At 43.0% G+C, this 20,521-nt stretch overlaps 1 protein-coding gene across 1 annotated transcript in view; it reads right to left on the bottom strand.

Moving 5' to 3' along the window:
* Positions 1–20,521, bottom strand: part of DNER (delta/notch like EGF repeat containing) — a 321,696-nt gene that overhangs the window by 149,596 nt on the left and 151,579 nt on the right. The window contains exon 5 of the mRNA XM_022567889.3: positions 5,151–5,296. Coding sequence (XP_022423597.2) covers positions 5,151–5,296 — 146 coding nt within the window. The remainder of the gene's footprint in view (positions 1–5,150; positions 5,297–20,521) is intronic.

Genomic DNA, 20,521 nt, shown 5'->3' with positions numbered 1-20,521 from the left:
GCCCAACTCACGGCTGGCTCGTCGCTCTGCTCTGTGAGTCAGAGCTGAAGTAAACAAACCTCAGAAACAGGAATTTACTGAGAGCCCTACCAAAGAGGCAAAAGCTTTTGAAAAAGGGAAAAAGATGGAGAGGCATGCTGATAGGAGACAGACAGGCTCCTGGAAGGATAGTGTCCCCTACCCAGACCACATGGCACGTACAGCAAGGACAGCAGGTGTTATCAAGCAATAGATAAAGCAACCAGTTCAGGCCAATGACTTATTTCTAAACCCAACCTAACCTGAAACACTCATCTGTAAGTGTTAAGACCAGGACTTCCTAGGGCTTCAGCCTTTGCCTTCCAAGAGTAGGCAGGGAGGTCACAGAAGGTCAGGAATCTCCGGAAGCCAACACTCCAACGCTCTGCTCACGCACGGGCCCACACCTCAAGACAGAACTAAGCCACCAGCTCTAGAAGGGATTAAGAATGGCTCCTTGCCATGAGGCCGGCTCAATTCTTTCTCAAAACAAAGCCTGAGTAGTCAGCTCTAGTTTCCCATCTAAACAGCCTAAGGATGATGGATTCAGAAGGCAAGAGCACTAGAGAGGTTTCTAAGGAATCTTCTAAGAATGGAGGCCTGACCCCATTCACTATCAATATAGACCAGGGCCAACGAATAGGAAAGCTTTGTGATATGGATTGAACCATTATATCACTTAACAGCATTTATCTTTTTTATTGACTTTGTGTGACCTTGAAATTATTAACAATGAAATCTTGGAATAAAAATATGGTGCATATTTGCTTTAGGGAATCAGCAAGAATAGGAAGACGGTAAGCATGGCTCTTGAGACCTCTATTTCCAGAATTATGATCCACAGTCGACTTTTGCATCAGAATTGCCTGGCTGCCCAAAAAAAGGCATCATGATCTGAGTGGTGGGGCTGGAATATGACTTTTGTCAGGGGCCTCAGGTAAATCTTAGGCAAAGTAAAATTTAAAACCAATCCTTTAACTTTGTTGGGCAAAAGGTGCAATTGGGTAGAAAGGGAGCAATAATGAATCAGAGAAAAAAGGTGGAGAGAATCTTGTGATGGTTAATTTTATGTGTCAACTTGGCTGGGCCATGGTGTCTAAATAATTGATCAAACATTATTCTGGATGTTTCTGTGAGGGTATGTTTGGATGAGATTTACATTTAAACCAGTGGATTTAGAGTAAAGCAGATTGCCCTCCACAATGAGGGTGGGCCTCGTCCAATCAGCTGAGGTCTGAATGGAACAAAAGGCTGACCTCCCCCAGCAAGAGGAATTCTGCCTTCAGACTTCACCTGCAACATCAGCTCTTCCTGGTTCACCAGCAGACTGTCTCTGTACTAGAACTGCAACTCTTTCCTGAGTCTCCAGCCCAGCAGCCTCCCTCATCAGATTTTGGATTCCCCAAGACACCATAATGGTAGAGCCACAATGAACCAATTCCTCAAAATAAATCTCCTTAATTGATTGATTTATATGTGTGTGTGTATGCATGTACATATATGTAATAAATATTAAAATTACATATATAAATTTTAAATCTGTATATATATATAGATGTCATATATATACATACAGAGAGAGAGAGAGAGAGAGAGAGATATCCTATTGGTTCTATTTCTCTGGAGAACCCTGATTAATACACATCTCTTGCTCTTGAGACACAGGCTCATGGAACCCAAATGGATCTAAAGAAGGCTGAAGGCCCACACCAGCAAAGAGCCCTGACAGTCACCTATAAGGTAATTAAGAAATCATCAAATAGGCAGCAGCCAACCTTGGTGACAAAGTTCAAGAAGAAGTAGTGGTCAACAGTCAAATTTTTTTCATAAAGAGAAGATTAGAATCAACCCTTGTAACAAAAGCAGTTTTCAAACACCACAGTGTTATAGTAAACATTTTTTTTTTTTTTTTTTTTTTTTTGCGGTACGTAGGCCTCTCACTGTTGTGGGCTCTCCCATTGTGGAGCACAGGCTCCAGACGCGCAGGCTCAGCGGCCATGGCTCACAGGCCCAGCCGCTCCGTGGCATGTGGGATCTTCCCGGACCGGGACACGAACCCACGTCCCCTGCATCGGCAGGCGGACTCTCAACCACTGTGCCACCAGGGAAGCCCTATAGTAAACATTTTAAAAGACCTTCCCAGGTTGGTGGGATATCTAAGAACAGCAAGCAAAAGCTTTGTCACAAACCACCCATCACTCAAAATTGTGAAATATCCTCCAGCCAAAGCACATCTAACAAAAGAGAAATGAGTCCCATTACAAAATGAGAGTAGTGCGGAAGTAACAGAATTGCTTTTATCTTGATGAATGATCTAACAAAAAGATATAAAAATGATGAGAAACAATAAAATTAAACCACCAAATACAGTTCTTTTCATTTTGTATACAGACAGATTCTTGCATTAGGTGGAAGGCTGGGCTACATAACTCCTAATTTTGAGAAACAATAAAAAGAAAGAAACTAGAGAACAACAGTCTTTTATTGCTAGCAACAGTGTAAGCTGCTACAACAGCCAAAACAACAATCACAGAAAACCACGGGACTCGAGTGGACACAGAAAAGATGCCCTGCCTTTCCATTCCCACTGCTGCCGTGGCTCTTCAACCCCCCACCGTCTTTTGGGGAACAGTAAGACTGGCCTCCAGATGTTTCTCATCAAGATAACAGTGTGGTAGGTCTGTAAATGGACATGGTAATTCCAGCCTGATCATTTGCTTAGAGTCACCAGGGGTAATTATCATGTCTCAGACAGGATGACTGGCCACAGTTTCCTTACATTCACTGAAGGTAAATGCAGGCTTTGACAGAATCAACGACAGCAGAGTTCTATACTTTAGAAGCACCTGGTGTGGAACTGGGAGGTAGGGGCAGGGGGCGAAGTGCTTATCTCGGGAAGGGGCACTCGGGAGCTGGTACCCATAACGGAGCTGTGCTGATATTAGCATGGATTCCAAGGCTTTTGAGTCATTTTCTCACAAAAAAACAAAGCACTCTGGCAATGTTTGCCAAGTTACGTGCCAGGTGCTTAATACTGCTACTCCCTTTGCAATGAGTCCATTCTGAGCCACCAGGCAGAGCCTCTTAGCTAGAGCTCTCACGAAGATGAGACCCCCGGGCAGGCTGCACGCCATCAACACGCATGTGTTAAGATAACAGGGTGACTGCTTTTCGGATGAAAAGTTTCCCCGGAAGCGTCATCCATTAGAAGAGAAAGTACACAAGGAGTCTCAACCACTGTGTCAGCCCAAGATTCTAAAGACAGCCCTCGGTTCTTCGTTGAAGACATTTCTCTTTCACCAATATGATCTTTTCAAGGGCTAATGGGGCCGCAGAATTGTTCATTGGGAATACTAAGAATGAATTTGGGCAAGACCCGTGTGCCTCCGCTTTGCAGCCTCACTTGGAGGGTCTGACCTCTTCCACTTCGAGCAGTTGCATTCCTCAGACTCTCACGTTCACCTCTTCTAGAACCTCCTTATCAGATAAGCTCCCCACTCCTTCCATCTGACATAGCTTGAATCTCCTAATCAGATAAGTTCCCCACTGCTTCCATGTTTTTGTACCCCTCCCTAGCCTTGATGGTCATAGAAGAACACTCAATACCCTTTACTTTGTTTATTTTTGCACAGAATGAGTTGATAAATAAAGCTTCCCCTCAGGACAGAAAAGAGGCAAGCCCAAGTTGGCTGAGACAGAAGAAAACAGGATCTACGGGGCAGGCTCGGCTTGTGAAAGAAATCTCACGCTTCACTTCCTGGCTTCACGCCAGTCACTCCCTTCCCCCAGGGATTTGGTTGTGGCTTTGGTTTACCCTCGTGCCCCTTTTCAAAGATTTATCAGAAATTATTATCCCTGCTACTTTCTTGGGTTCCTAACCACATTCTGCCTCCTACAGGGGACATCTTACGAGAAAATGGTATATTTAAGCCCCTGCAATGTTACACCTAAGACACAGGTTTCCCAAGACAACATGAGTGTCTTCAACAGCCCTTTTGTCCATTAGCCCCAGACCTCTCACGTCTAAGTTCACACCACTGTTACTGCACGTGCTGACATTACCACAAGGAGGTGGCACCAAAGAAAATGTACCTGTGTTACCCTTCACATTGGTCTAAAATAAACCACGCTCTTTGGGGATTTGGGGAACCCACTTTCACGTAGCACGAACCTCAATATAAATCTGTGTAGAACTGGGGAGAGGGGACTGGAGAGAGGGGACTGGAGAAAAAGATGCAGGAGTTGGACGTAGCAAGTGGTGAGGCGGATGGGCATTCCCTAATGGAACAGGGCCCCTGGTAAGGTGCTGAGTCTCCCTGTCTCACCCTGATCAGGTGGAGCCTGGACTCCACCTGCCGAAATTGTTCTAAGGGAGCCCTATAGTGATGGAGACTAGCTTCTGGGCCGGCTGGTCCTTTCCTGGTCTGACTCTTGGTCCCCGTCACTTGTGACATGTCCTCAGCCCCTGCCCCCTGCCCACGTGACCTCAGCTGCTAAAAAGAAGAGGGGACGGGGCTCAGGTCTTCCAGAGTTGATGGCGCTGGTCCACGAAGGCCAAACACAGTGAGTCAGCCTTCTAGCCCCTACCTCCTCCCCGTTCCTCCTCTTACTTTTCCTTTACTTCTGTAACTCTGCTGTCGGCCCTGGAGATGTGCAAAGTCTAAGGAGGGAATTGGGTCGCAACTGGGAAGGAGATGACTCTGTCTTAGCTTTTCTTTCTTCCGCTTCTCAATTCTGCTACCAGATATGATAATACTTCTCACAAAATCCTTACGTGATACCAAAATGAGGAGGTCTAGCACTGTACAACTTTTTTAGCACTTCGTTTAAAAATTATATGGAAATTTATATATCTATATGTTGCATACAAATAATTAAAACCAGAAATTCGGGGAGACTTTCAGCAAATGCACTTGCTCTCTCCTCCTTCCTCCTTTATATATATATATATATATACACACACATACACACACACATATGTATATGTGTATGTGTGTGTGTGTATGTGTGTGTGTGTAGGCGTGTATGTGTGTGTATACGTGTCTGTGTGCATATATATGTGTGTGTGTGTTTATATGTAAATATAGTCTTATGTAAATATACATTTTTAAAGCTCCCAGGTGTCCCCTCACCTCTGATGGCTTCGTGGTGCACCTTCCTCTTCCCGAGCACTCCAAGTCGTTTGCGTGGCTCTCCCCTGGTGCACAGGTGCTGGTCTTCACCACCAGAGTCAAGCGCAAAGCCACGATAGATTTAGTAACAGAATCATTCACAAAACCTAAAAGAAAATGGGACAATAGTAAATGTAAAGCCAACCAACATTCTTCTGACAAGGCTATGACTACAGTTTACACAACATTCAAGTATGGCAAACAAAACAAAATGCAGTAAGTTAAGTCAAGGCATAAAAGCGTGTGGCTAGTGGCCATTCAGACCTTGGGCCTTTAAGGTAGGCCACTCTTCCCAAGCATCATGAGGGATGCCGGTCGCCAAGGAAAAGGAGCGCCAGGCACTCTGTTATCACCTTAGCTGCTTTGCTTTGCTCCTGTTCCTGCCCTCTGTGGGCCACCCTGTCTCTGAATTCCATCCCTGCATTAGCACCTTAGAATTCTCTCTGCTTTTGAACTCTTTTCCCTGGCGAGCCACGTGCTTGCATCTCCCTACTCTCTGTCTCCCTGGCTGCTCTGAATAGTCGCAAGCCCTAAATCTCCCCTACCCACCCTGCTATATGGGTCTGCCCGAGCAGCTCAGTGCCCTCAAGAGTGGGCATGCAACATGGATCACATTCTATGTTGGGTTTTTTCATAAATATCTACTTGATCACCAATCTGACTGTGCTGTATCAATTTCAGTTATGTGGTTTTAACCATCTAATAAAACAGGACCAATCATAGTTGAATACTGATCACAAAAGCATTAATGTGTCATATTTATCACTGAATGATCTTTATGTCAAGTGCAGTTATTTGTACATAGTTGGTAGCAATAAATATGTAATAAATAATAGTCTCCAACTGGCATGAGGAAATAATACTGTCAGTATTGTTTACCCAGAAAAGGTGCTTAAGACAAGGGGGTGGAAATGATTCTAGACAGCCATGCCTCTCTAAACCCCAATTTTCTTTTTTTCTGGGACTCTTTTCACATCAAAAAAGAATGCTTTTTATGATGACAGCTGGACACAGGCAGGAAGTGAGGCTGTCTGGGCAATGGGGAAACATGATCACCCTGCTCCTTGGACCCTAAGGAACATGCAGGGACAAATCTGCAAAGGGTAAAGCACTACCTTAGTGTAAGGGATGTTTTTAACAGGCAGAAGATGGGTTCAAAACAGCAGCAGAGGATTTAATCCTGTTCACAAGCATCAAGGTTATGTTGGGAAATTTGTGCAAGTCAGAGTGGAGTGGAGACACAACTTCAAGTTTGGAATTAGGAACCAAATATCTCTTAGTGTCTTCACTAAGTTTGGAATTAGGAACCAAATATCTCTTAGTGTCTCGGTAAAGACAGGCACTGCTGGTCTGACACGGAGTAGTATTTTACATCCACAGAGAACTAGTTGCTTTCTTCCTAAGATTTCCTGTTGAAAACTTTATGGTAAATTGGCTTTGGGACAGAATGAAAAGGATGGTTTAGGCAAATACACCTCCTTTGTAGAGCTTTCTACTTCTTGGTCACAGTCCCACATCACACAGACACCTCAAACCTCCTCCCAGTGCCTGCAAACGCCCTGCTCATTCCAACTCTGTAAACGTTCCCATGGTGCCTCTTTGCCTGGAATACACTGTGATCCTTCTCCAGTGATCATAGCTCAGTTCTCATCCTATTCACAAGTCTTTCCCCAATACCCCAGCCCCCTCCCAGCTCGACCATGTCCATCTGCACTCAAGTACATACTGTTCCATACAGGTCCCTGATTATTTTATGTCTTGGATGGTTACTTGTCAAAACACCTTTACTGAAACTTCCTTGAGGGCAAGGGACAAGTCTCAGAGAAGTGGCAAGTAGGAAGTCAGGATACAGGTACACATAGGACCAGAGCAGTAAAGACAAGTCCCAAAGAGGAGTTTCCAGAACGTGCTATCATCCACCAAGTCCACTTGGAAGAACAGCCATCATTAGAATACATAAACTCCAGTTTACTAAAAAAATTGCTTATCAACTTTGATAGAGAAATAGAGCCTGGTACAATGTAGGAGTGCTACCAGAATTCTTATTTTAAAGGACATTTTTACACATAAAGCAGTGGAGGTAAAATCAGGTAGTAATTATAAAGGTATTTTTCAACTCTTTGCTCTGTTCTCTAGCTTCACATTAAATTATTTGAAAAATCTATACCATCTGTCACCTTACTAAGCATTTAGATCACAGAATGCTCTGTAATTCTCTAGAAGAGGCCTCTCTCCAAAGGTTATTTTAAAAATTCTTTTCAACTGTTAAATTTGCTGAGCCAGTAGAAATTCAATTGAGGTGGCCCTGAACCAAGATGGCGGAGTAGAAGGTCGTGCTCTCACTCCCTCTTGTGAGAGCACCAGAATCACAACGAGCTGCTGGACAATCATCGACAGGAAGACACTGGAACTCATCAAAAAGACACCCCACATCCAAAGACAAAGGAGAAGCCACAGTGAGATGGTAGGAAGGGCACAATCACAGTAAAATCAAATCCCATAACTGCTGGGGGGGTGACTCACAGACCGGAGAACACTTAAACCACAGAGTCCACCCACTGGAGTGAAGGTTCTGAGCCCCACGTCAGGTTCCCAACCTGGGGGTCCGGCTATGGGAGGAGGAATTCCTAGAGAGTCACACTTTGAAGACTAGTGGGATTTGACTGCAAGACTTTGACAGGACTGGGGGAAACAGAGACTCCACTCTTGGAGGGCACACACAAAGTACTGTGCACATTGGGACCCAGGGGAAGGAGCAGTGACCCCAGGGGAGGCTGAACCAAACCTACCTGCTAGTGTTGGAGGGTCTCCTGCAGAGGCGGGGGGTGGCTGTGGCTCACTGTGGGGACAAGGACGCTAGCAGCAGAAGTTCTGGGAAGTACTCCTTGGTGTGAGCCCTCCAAGAGGCCGCCATTAGCCCCACCAAAGAGCCCGGGTAGGCTCCAGTGTTGGGTTGACTCAGGCCAAACAACCAATAGGGAGGGAACCCTGCCCTACCCATCAGTAGTCAAGTGGATTAAAGTGTTACTGAGCTCTGCCCACCAGAGCAACAGTCAGCTCTACCCACCACCAGTCCCTCCCATCAGGAAGCTTGCACAAGTCTCTTAGATAGCCTCATCCACCAGAGGGCAGAGAGCAGAAGCAAGAAGAATTACAATCCTGCAGCCTGTGGAACAAAAACCACATTCACAGAAAGATAGACAAGATGAAAAGGCAGAGGACTATGTACCAGATGAAGGAACAAGATAAAACCCCAGAAAAACAACTAAATGAAGTGGAGATAGGCAACCTCCCAGAAAAAGAATTCAGAATAATGATAGTGAAGACGATCCAGGACCTCGGAAAAAGAATGGAGGCAAAGACCGAGAAAATGCAAGACATGTTTAACAAATACCTAGAAGAATTAAAGAACAAACAGAGATGAACAACACAATAACTGAAATGAAAACTACACTAGAAGGAATCAATAGCAGAATAACTGAGGCAGAAGAACAGATAAGTGACCTGGAAGACAGAATAGTGGAATTCACTGCTATGGAACAGAATAAAGAAAAAAGAATGAAAAGAAATGAAGACAGCCTAAGAGACCACTGGGACAACATTAAATGCAACAACATTCGCATTATAAGGGTCCCAGAAGGAGAATAGAGAAAGAAAGGACCCGAGAAAATATTTGAAGAGATTATAGTCGAAAACTTCCCTAACATGGGAAAGGAAATAGCCACCAAAGTCCAGGAAGCGCAGCGAGTCCCATACAGGATAAACCCAAGCAGAAACAAGCCGAGACACACAATAATCAAATTGGCAAAAGTTAAACACAAAGAAAAATTATTGAAAGCAGCAAGGGAAAAATGACAAATAACTCCCATAATGAGTTATAAGGGAACTCCCATAAGGTTAACAGCTGATTTCTCAGCAGAAATTCTACAAGCCAGAAGGGAGTGGCACGATATACTTAAAGGGTTGAAAGGGAAGAACCTACATCCAAGATTACTCTACCGGCAAGGATCTCATTCAGATTCAGTGGAGAAATCAAAAGCTTTACAGACAAGCAAAAGCTAAGAGAATTCAGCATCAGCAAACCAGCTCTATAACAAGTGCTAAAGGAACTTCTCTAAGTGGGAAACACAAGAGAAGAAAAGGACCTACAAAAATAAACCCAAAACAATTAAGAAAATGGTAATAGGAACATACATATCAATAATTACCTCAAATGTAAATGGATTAAATGCTCCAACCAAAAGTCACAGACTGGCTGAATGGATACAAAAACAAGACCCATATATATCCTATCTACAAGAGACCCACTTCAGACCTAGGGACACATACAGACTGAAAGTGAGGGGATGGAAAATGATATTCCACGCAAATGGAAATCAAAAGAAAGTTGGAGTAGCAATACTCATATCAGATAAAATAGACTTTAAAATAAAGAATGTTACAAGAGACAAGGAAGAACACTACGTAATGATCAAGGGATCAATCCAAGAAGAAGATATAACAATTATAAATATATATGCACCCAACATAGAAGCACCTCAATACATAAGGCAACTGCTAACAGCTATAAAAGAGGAAATCGACAGTAACACAATAACAGTGGGGGAATTTAACACCTCACTTACACCAATGGACAAATGAAAACAAATAAGGAAACAGAAGCTTTAAATGACACAATAGACCAGATAGATTTGATTGATATTTATAGGACATTCCATCCAAAAACAGCAGATTACACTTTCTTCTCAAGTGCACACAGAACATTCTCCAGGATAGATCACATCCTGGGTCACAAACCAAGCCTCGGTAAATTTAAGAAAATTGAAATCATATCAAGCATCTTTTCTGACCACAACACTATGAGATTAGAAATCAATTACAGGGAAAAAAATGTAAAAAACACAAACACATGGAGGCTAAACAATACGTTACTAAATAACCAAGACATCACTGAAGAAATCAAACAGGAAATCAAAAAATACCTAGAGACAAATGACAATGAAAACACGATGATCCAAAACCTACGGGATGCAGCAAAAGCAGTTCTGAGAAGGAAGTTTATAGCTATACAAGCCTACCTCAAGAAACAAGAAAAGTCTCAAATAAACAATCTAACCTTACACCTAAAGGAACCAGAGAAAGAAGAACAAACAAAACCCAAAGTTAGCAGAAGGAAAGAAATCATAAAGATCAGAGCAAAAATAAATGAAATAGAAACAAAGAAAACAATAGCAAAGATCAATAAAACTAAAGCTGGTGTTTTGAGAAGATTAACAAAATTGATAAACCATTAGCCAGACTCATCAAGAAAAAGAGGGAGAGGACTCAAATCAATAAAATTAGAAATGAAAAAGGAGAAGTTACACCAGACACTGCAGAAATACAAAGCATCCTAAGCGACTACTACAATCAGCTCTATGCCAATAAAATGGACAACCTGGAAGAAATGGACAAATTCTTAGAAAGGTATAACCTTCCAAGATTGAACCAGGAAGAAATAGAAAATACGAACAGACCAATCACAAGTAATGAAATTGAAACTGTGATTAAAAATCTTCCAGCAGGGGCTTCCCTGGTGGCGCAGTGGTTGAGAGTCTGCCTGCTGATGCAGAGGACATGGGTTCGTGCCCCGGTCCGGGAAGATGCCGCGGAGTGGCTGGGCCCGTGAGCCATGGCCGCTGAGCCTGTGCATCCAGACCCTGTGCTCTGCAACAGAAGAGGCCACAACAGTGAGAGGCCTGCGTACTAGAAAAAAAAAAAAAATTCTTCCAACAAACAAAACTCCAGCACCAGATGGTTTCCAGGTGAATTCTATCAAACATTTAGAGAAAAGCTAACACCCATCCTTCTCAAACTCTTCCAAAAACTTGTGGAGGAATGAACACTCCCAAACTCATTCTATGAGGCCACCATCACCCTGATACCTAAACCAGACAAAGATACTACAAAAAAAGAAAATTACAGACCAATATCACTCAAGAATATAGACACAAAAATCCTCAACAAAATACTAGCAAACAGAATCCAACAACACATTAAAAGGATCATACACCATGATCAAGTGGGATTTATCCCAGGGATGCAAGGATTCTTCAATATACACAAATCAGTCAATGTGATACACCATATTAACAAACTGAAGAATAAAAAATACATGATCATCTCAATAGATGCAGAAAAAGCTTTTGACAAAATTCAACACCAATTTATGATAAAAAGTCTCCAGAAAGTGGGCATAGAGGGAACCTACCAGAACATAATAAAGGCCATATATGCAAACCCACAGCAAACATCATTCTCAATGGTGAAAAACTGAAAGCATTTCCTCTAAGATCAGGAGCAAGACAAGGATGTCCACTCTCACCACTGTTATTCAACATTGTTTTGGAAGTCCTAGCCACGGAAGTCAGAGAAGAAAAAGAAATAAAAGGAATACAAATTGGAAAAGAAGAAGTAAAACTGTTTGCAGATGACATGACACTCTACATAGAGAATCATAAAGAGGCCACCAGAAAACTACTAGAGCTAATCAATGCATTTGGTAAAGTTGCAGGATACAAAATTAATGCATAGAAATCTTTTGCATTCCTATACACTAATGATGAAAAATCTGAAAGAGAAATTAAGGAAACACTCCCATTTACCACTGCAACAAAAAGAATAAAATACCTAGGTATAAACCTACCTAGGGAGACAAAAGGCCTGTATGCAGAAAACTATAAGACACTGATGAAAGAAATTAAAGATGATACCAACAGATGCAGAGATATACCATGTTCTTGGATTGGAAGAATCAATATTGTGAAAATGACTATACTGCCCAAAGCAATCTACAGATTCAATGAAATCCCTACCAAATTACCAATGGCATTTTTTACAGAACTAGAACAAAAAATCTTAAAATTTGAATGGAGACACAAAAGAGACCGAATAGCCAAAGCAGTATTGAGGGAAGAAAACAGAGATGGAGGAATCAGACTCCCTGACTTCAGACTATACTACAAAAGCTACAGTAATCAAGACAATATGGTACTGGCACAAAAACAGAAACATAGATCAATGGAACAAGATAGAAAGCCCAGAGATAAACCCACGCACCTATGGTCAGCTAATCTATGGCAAAGGAGGCAAGGATATACAATGGAGAAAAGACAGTCTCTTCAGTAAGTGGTGCTGGGAAAACTGGACAGCTACATGTAAAAGAATGAAATCAGAACACTCCCTAACACCATACACAGAAATAAACTCAATGGATTAGAGACCTAAATGTAAGACCGAACACTATAAAACTCTTAGATGAAAACATAGGAAGAACACTCTTTAACATAAATCACAGCAAGATCTTTTTTGATCCACCTCCTAGAGTAATGGAAATAAAAACAAAAATAAACAAATGGGACCTAATGAAACTTAAAAGCTTTTGCATAGCAAAGGAAACCATAAACAAGACGAAAAGACAACCCTCAGAATGGGAGAAAATATTTGCAAACGAATCAACGGACAAAGGATTAATCTCCAAAAACAGCTCATGCAGCTCAATATTAAAAAAAGAAACAACCCAATCCAAAAATGGGCATAAGACCTAAATAGACATTTCTCCAAAGAAGACATACAGATGGCCAAGAAGCACATGAAAAGCTGCTCAACATCACTAATTATTAGAGAAATGCAAATCAAAACTACAATGAGGTATCACCTCACACCAGTCAGAATGAGCATCATCAGAAAATCTACGAACAACGAATACTGGAGAGGGTGTGGAGAAAAGGGAACCCTCTTGCACTGTTGGTGGGAATGTAAATTGATACATTCACTATGGAAAACTGTATGGAGGGTCCTTAAAAAACTAAAAATAGAATTACCATGTGATCCAGCAATCCCACTACTGGGCATATACCCAGAGAAAACCATAATTCAAAAAGACACATGCACCCCAATGTTCATTGCAGCACTATTTACAACAGCCAGGTCATGGAAGCAACCTAAATGCCCATCGACAGATGAATGGATAAAGAAGGTGTGGCACATATATACAGTGGAATATTAGTCATAAAAAGGAACGAATCTAGGTCATTTGTACAGACGTGGATGGACCTAGGGACTGTCATACAGAGTGAAGTAAGTCAGAAAGAGAAAAACAAATATCGTATATTAACGCATATATGTGGAACCTAGAAAAATGGTACAGATGAACCGGTTTGCAGGGCAGAAATAGAGACACAGATGTAGAGAACAAATGTATGGACACCAAGTGGGGAAAGCGGTGGGGGGTGGGGGTGGTGGTGTGACGAACTGGGCGACTGGGATTGACATGTATACACTGATGTGTATAAAATTGATGACCAATAAGAAGCTGCTATATAAAAAAATAAATAAAATAAAATTTAAAAATAAAAAAATGCTGCTTAAAACAATAAATTAAAGCCTTCTCCTGATTCAGTCAAAAAAAGAAATTCAATTGAATGAGCAGTTTAAAATATGCACAATATAGTTTTCTAAATAGTTCGCTTCCATTTCCTGAAAGAACATTTCCTGCGCTCACTTCTACAAACCCGGCACTGTAGTAGATTCTAAGGTTACAGAGAGAAGTCACATTTGGTTTGTGCCACTTCAAACTTTGGTCAAGAGCAGTGGTCCTTAACTAGTTTAGAAACCAGAAGCTTTATATTTTTGCAGGCGCTTTTTCCAAGTACATATTTCCAGGTTCCAACATAAGTGATTCAGTGTCAGTGGTCTTGGCTGGGCCCCTGTAGGCATGTTATTTTTTTTTTTAATTTTTGTAAATAAGGTTTTATTAGAATATAATCTATTCATTTATGTACATATTGTCTGGACTTCTTTTGCACTGTGACTGAGTAGTTGTACCAGAGACTGGATGGTCCACAAAGTCTAAAATATTTACTACCTGGAGCCACACTGAAAAGATCTGTGACCACCATGGTAGGCACTGGGCATACATGGATAAAAGATGGATGTCATATATGTCCTCGTGGAATTTACAGTCCAGCAGGGAAAACCAGAAGATAAAGTGAGCGATATAGTTATCTGGGTCAGGAGCATCTGACCTAGCCTAAGGGGAGCAAGAAAGGCTTTCTAGGGAAAGTGTGGTGAAGCTGAGTTTCAAAGGATATGTGGAAACTCATCAGGCGAAGGAAAAGGGAGAATAGTGTCACGATCAGAGGAAATAACTTTACATATGTGTGTGTGTGTGTGTGTGTCTGTGCGCATGTATGGATGTAACGTAATTTCTCTCAGTGCTTGGTGTTGCCCTCAGTACATTCTGGCTTTCAGTGCAGTTGACTCTCCAATAATTACTGCTTAAAAGCCCTTGACTCTGAATCTGCAGGGTAGAAACCTTCAGCTCACTCCCTTCCAGGGGTCCCCCATTGCACAGTGAGCCCTAGTTCTAGAAGTGATTCGAGATGCCTCAGGGCAGCAGTGGGAACACTTCGTTTGAGCACGTGAAACACTCCATATTAAGAGAGTAAACAGGTGACTTCCCTGGTGGTCCAGTGGTAAGGAAACTGCCTTCTAATGTAGGGGACACGGGTTCGATCCCTGGTCGGGGAACTAAGATCCCACATACCGCAGGGCAACTAAGCCTGTGGGCCACAACTAGAGAGAGAAAAAAACATACACCACAACTAGAGACGAGCCCGCGCACCATAAGGAAAGATCCCATGTGCCTCAACAAAGACTCCAAGTACCGCAACTAAGACCTGATGCAGCCAAAAAAAAAAAAAGGACACTAAACAAATTTCTTCCTGAAAGCCCAATATACACTTTGGGAGTTTAGGCATATTATTTTTATTTATTTATTTTGCGGTAAGCGGGCCTCTCGCTGTTGTGGCCTCTCCCGTTGCGGAGCGCAGGCTCCAGATGCGCAGGCTCAGTGGTCATGGCTCACGGGCCCAGCCGCTCCGCTGCATGTGGGATCTTCCCGGACCAGGGCACAAACACGTGTCCCCTGCATCGGCAGGCGGACTCTCAACCACTGCGCCACCAGGGAAGCCCTAGGCATATTATTTTAAAAGACTCCTTAAGTAATTCAGACATGTGCTTCCACTTAAGAACCACTGGTTGATAGAAAAACAAATCTAAGTCACAGAAGTAATGTTCTTGTTAAGGTAATGATCACCTTGAATTAGAGGCACGTGAGCCTCTGAAAGCACACTGTGCCCGTCTATTTTTGAAAGTCTAGGCAACTCTGTGATATTTAGGTGATATTCATATTCCCTCACTCATCATAGGTCTCTGAAGTTCCTGGAGACAACTTTGATAAAAGTTTCTACATGAGCTTTATTTGCTTAACAAGACTGAGTATTTGGGTCCTAAAATCCCTTAGTAAACTCTTAAAGAGATCAATCTTTACAGCAGTGTATCACACATTACTACATAATTTCTGATTATGTCACCTAATCCCCCGAAATGAGTCAACAGCATAATAAGCATGTTATCTAAAGCAGTACTCTGTTCACATGAGGAGAACGGGGCGTGGCGGCTCCTTCCAGGTATAGGTGTAATTTCAGTAAGTTGTTTGCACCTCCCTTTGATCATGTCTAAGGGAAAAATGCTTGGAGCTCCTCCTAATGAAAAGTAATCCTGTCCATTTTAACTCTCCTCAAACTGCAGCTGGGTTAGAGCAAAGTAGCCCTCAGGAAAGCCCTCGTGCCAAGCACAGGAACTGTGCTCTTTACAAAGCAGCAGCAGGAGGAATCTGAAATAAAATAGAATTCATTTTTTTAAAAAAAAAGAAGTTCTTTGGGGCTTTATGGGTGACCATTTGAGGGTTGTTGAAAAGCCAGTGTGATTTCTTTGACTCAGCCCTCAAAACGGTGGCACTTCTAACACGCTTACAAGAAATGCCAAGAAAATGATCACAGTTTTTTTTCTCTTCCTTAATGGTATGAAATCAATATATGTAACATAATTACTGAGACGGGCCTGAATAAAAAGGCTTATCCTCATTCAGAATTCCAAGAACCATAGGGCAACTGACTACTAAAGACAAAAACCGGTAAAGTCAGCGTGAGGGCGACACCCCAGTTCTGTCCACAGAGCTGTTAGAGAATGAGCTTTTGTCAACACCTGTACTTTCTATGGCCTTTTCAAAAACTAAAGAACTGATGCCACATAGGAGGCTATGAAGTTGCTCCAGCAAAAGCATGGTTTAAATTATAAGCAAGAAAGGGGAATAGATAGAGGAGAAATATAAAAGGGAAAGGGAAATAGAAAGAAGGAAGGAGGGAGGGATGGAGGAAGGAAGATTGAAAAAGAAAACCAAAGCATGAGATAGAAACTGCATGAGACAGAAGAAAAGGAGACACTAATACAGAAAGACAAGGAAAGCAGAAACGGAGAAAAGAAAATGAAGGCTGCCCAGCAAAAGTTTCAGGGGTTCTCCCACCGTTTTTTATGGAAGGACATCTCATCATCTTATGTTCGTGCCTTAGATTCCTCATTCCAACCACAACACGTGTAAAATGAGAGTTCTCTGAAACAGTTCATGGATAAACATCTGTTTGAATAACTGTGTTCAGTCCAACTCTACGATTCTGATTATGAGGCCAAAATACTGAGTCCCTCTAAGTGGAGAGATCGTGCATTCTGGGTGCATCACCCAGCTGGGGGGGGATGGGGCGGGATGGAGGGCCACCCAGGACAGAAGGAGAGCTGAGCTCACTCAGCAGGCGATGACTGAGCTGCAGGTAGCAGGCAGCGTTTAGGTTGCGTCCTGAAGGCTGCAAAAGAACCAGTGAAGAGAGCTGAGGACATCAGCGTGTCAGATGGCTGAGGTCAGTGTGTCAGATGGATGAGAAGGTCAGTGTGTCAAGGGCCAGCGCCCAGATGAGGACAGAGAGGCAGGACGGGCCAGATTAGAGGGGGTCTCGTGACCCTTAGGGCAACGGGAATCCACCAAAGAGTGTGGAAAACACAGGATTTATGCTTTTTCAAAGATCACGTTTTGGAGGAAGAGCCAAGAAGACTTTCGTAAGGATTGGATGAGGGAAAAGAAGGAATCATACGTAGTGTGGTAACGGCGTGTGCAGTGGTGCTGGAAAGTGACCAGGATGTCCGCCGTGGGCAGGTTAAGTCAGAGATTCAGATGAGATGCGCCCCTCCACACACACGCAAATGGAGCGGCCAAGTTGGTGGTTCAACATAGGACACGGGTAGTTTGGAACATCAGGGCTGAAGATTTAAATCTGGGCCTCATCTGAATCTGGGGAGTTCTACACCATTGGGACAAAAGTGCACTCTCAGAGAAGAGAGAGAAAGACCAGAGCCCAGAACCAAGCTTTGCAGGCCAATATTCACAGAATAAACTTAGTGTTATATCGATAAATAGAGATTAGACCAGATCAGAATCATATTAGAAAAGTTAACTAAAAACAAATATGACTTTTCCTTAGTAGGCTTGATTAAGAAAAGATTTCTGGGCTTCCCTGGTGGCTCAGTGGTTGAGAATCTGCCTGCTAATGCAGGGGACACTGGTTCGAGCCCCGGTCTGGGAAGATCCCACATGCCACGGAGCAACTAGGCCCGTGCGCCACAACTACTGAGCCTGCGCGTCTGGAGCCTGTGCTCCGCAACAAGAGAGGCCGCGATAGTGAGAGTCCCGCGCATCGTGATGAAGAGTGGCCCCTGCTTGCCACAACTAGAGAAAGCCCTTGCACAGAAACGAAGATGCAACACAAAAAAAATAAATAAGTAAATTAATAAACTACTACCCCCAACATCTTCTTTAAAAGAAAAGAAAAGAAAAGATTTCTGCACCATGAAGGAGATAAAGAACCACAGGAGGAGACTGCGGTCCATGACAAAGAAAAATGTCTCAAGGTCACCATTCAGCTCAAGGGTTCAGAGGCTGGGAAAGGAAGGGAAAGGGGAGGGAGGGAGGGAGGGACGGAGGGGGAAAAGGTGACACTGCACTTGAAACGTCCACTTCTACTCACTGCGCAACTGAGTGATCTCCCTAACGAGTTTTAAAACAATAACGAAGGAAAACTCTCTCCAAAGATTATCCTGGGATCTGTCAACACCCTCAGGTAACTAGTTACAATGACAAATAAAGGCTGGGTTTCCTTCTCTGCACGTCCCCATCTGCACATCCCCACTGCCCCTAACTCTTGCACTGACACACACAAACACTCTGTCCTGCCCTCGGGCCCACACTGTGCTCATTAACACGGTAATAAAATGTTCTGCCATCCTTACAGTCCTTTTAGAACAGCGACTTCGCCAAACTCACTCCCTTGGTGCCAATGAGAAGTAGGGAACAACCGAAAGGGGACCCTGTCATTACCTTTGGGATGGACTGGTCCAGTATCCATTAGAGAGCACGAGAGGGCTGGCTCCTGGCCATTAACTGCTCATCTTACCACTTGGCTTCTTCAATATTAAGACCAAAGAGTCTTAACTGGACTTAGTAGTTGAGGTCTCATTGGGATTAAGAACAAGCGAGATTTGCATTTCTTACTTCAGTGGTTTGGCTAAAGACCGTTTTCTTTCCTGTTAAAGGGAATGCGTATGTCCAAAATAAAATCTCTGACCGTTGGAAACGGCCTGCTGAGTTTTCCTTTTAAGACTTGGCGAGTCATTTGGCACAAAACTATAGCCTATAAAAACTGTTCACTGTCCAGGAAGTTCCATGGCTGGCACCAGCTAGGCATGAAAGCTTTAAAATATCACAGATCCAGCTCCAGCTGGAGACCCAGGGCTTTTGCATTAACTTGGGCATTGGGAAGGCAAACACCTCCAATTCCCACAATTCGATTCGCAGAAGCAGGGATAAGATGGCGTCTCTGCGCCAACGCTTTAGGAAGGTGGGATGGAGGTTAGTGCAAAGCTTAACAAGCCAGTCAGGATCCCCATGGATTTGTGACTCGATACCTGGGGGCTGGGAAGCAAAACCTGAGAAATAAATCATCTTTTGACAGTATCTGGCCAAAGGCAAAAAGAGAGCTTGACGCAGGGTACAAACTTGAACCTAGACCAAATCCAGGGCAGCATGATGCTAAAACAAGCCTTACTAATACACCTCCTGCTACCGCAGTTAGACCACAAGTTAAGGGGGGAAAGTGAAGGAACACTAAAGAGCTGTCACTACACCCAAGTACAATTACATTGATGCTTCATTCGCTGGAGAACCTGCCTGGCCACACCCACCATCTTAGACCTCACCCAAGCTCCTTCTACCTTTTCTCAACAAAGCTCTCTTTGGACTTCCTTGTGAAAGTCTGCATTCTGTTGTTGTTCATTTGCTTGTTTGCTTGCTTTGAAGTTTTGTTGCTTGCAGCAGTAAATTGCTTTTGGGAACATTCACCTGTCCAGAAACTCTCATTTTCTGTGGGTTCCTAAGTAAGGTATGGCCAAAAATGCTTTCAGAATTCGAGACACAATGGCACATAACAGCAACGATCCAACTGTAATACTTTTACCATTGCCACGCATTTAAATCATCAGGTAGACTGCACCTAGCCAGATGACTAGGAGAAGTATATATTAAGTAATACCATTTGCTCTAAAGGGAAAAAGAAATTGTAAAGATAATGGGAACATACTATAGAAAAAAATACATACAATCAGCTTGCTATTCCCTGAAGAGAGATTGGTTTATGCTCCACAATCTGTCAGACAGAGCAGCCCTCAACAACTACTTCCTAACTTTGCCAATATCTCAGCAGCCCCCTCTCTCTATTCATCCTGCAGAGAAAACTGAAAATTCAATATGAAACACAGGCTGAAAAAATGAACACAAAGGTTTAGGTTAAGAGTTCTTAGGTTGACATTCTATACTTTTCCAAAACAAGTATCTATTCCCCCAGTAAAGGGTTACTAGCCAGGAGTGCTATATTTTTGTTTAATTTTTTCAAGATAGTCACCCTACCACACTCCTTTTTCCACTAAAATTAAACTAAATTATTTGTCCTGAGTAAGACCTGAGTATCTGAACCATGGGAGGTTGCCCACTGTTATCCATTCTCCCCATATTCCTTTAATAACAGAATTGGGAGTTTTTGCTGGGAACAACTGGGTCACGCAGCCTCTCCTCAGTGACTTGGGGAGAGGATGCACGGCACTTCTGTGTTATACATTTAAGAAGACAAAGCAAGTGCTCTTTTTAGCCTTTCCCCCTTCCCAGTGGCTGATATGCCACTGGGGCAGCCAGGGCATCCGGTTTGAATCCAGAGATGGGATCTGTGTGCTGCCCTCCATCCTGGACCAGCTACCTCTAGATTGAAACACTGAAACGGAGCAAGACCCTATGGTCCTTCCCCACCATGTCCCCCGCCTGCATTTGGTCTGTAGAAAAACTTTAGCCAAAAAAC

This window comes from Delphinapterus leucas, chromosome 8 (assembly GCF_059928025.1).
Source record: "Delphinapterus leucas isolate spDelLeu-1000000601 "Yukka" chromosome 8, BTC_Dleu_Yukka2, whole genome shotgun sequence".
In the NCBI taxonomy this organism is placed as follows: domain Eukaryota; kingdom Metazoa; phylum Chordata; class Mammalia; order Artiodactyla; family Monodontidae; genus Delphinapterus; species Delphinapterus leucas.
The sequence above is the reverse complement of the archived record's forward strand: the minus strand, read 5'-3'. Positions and strand labels throughout refer to the sequence as shown.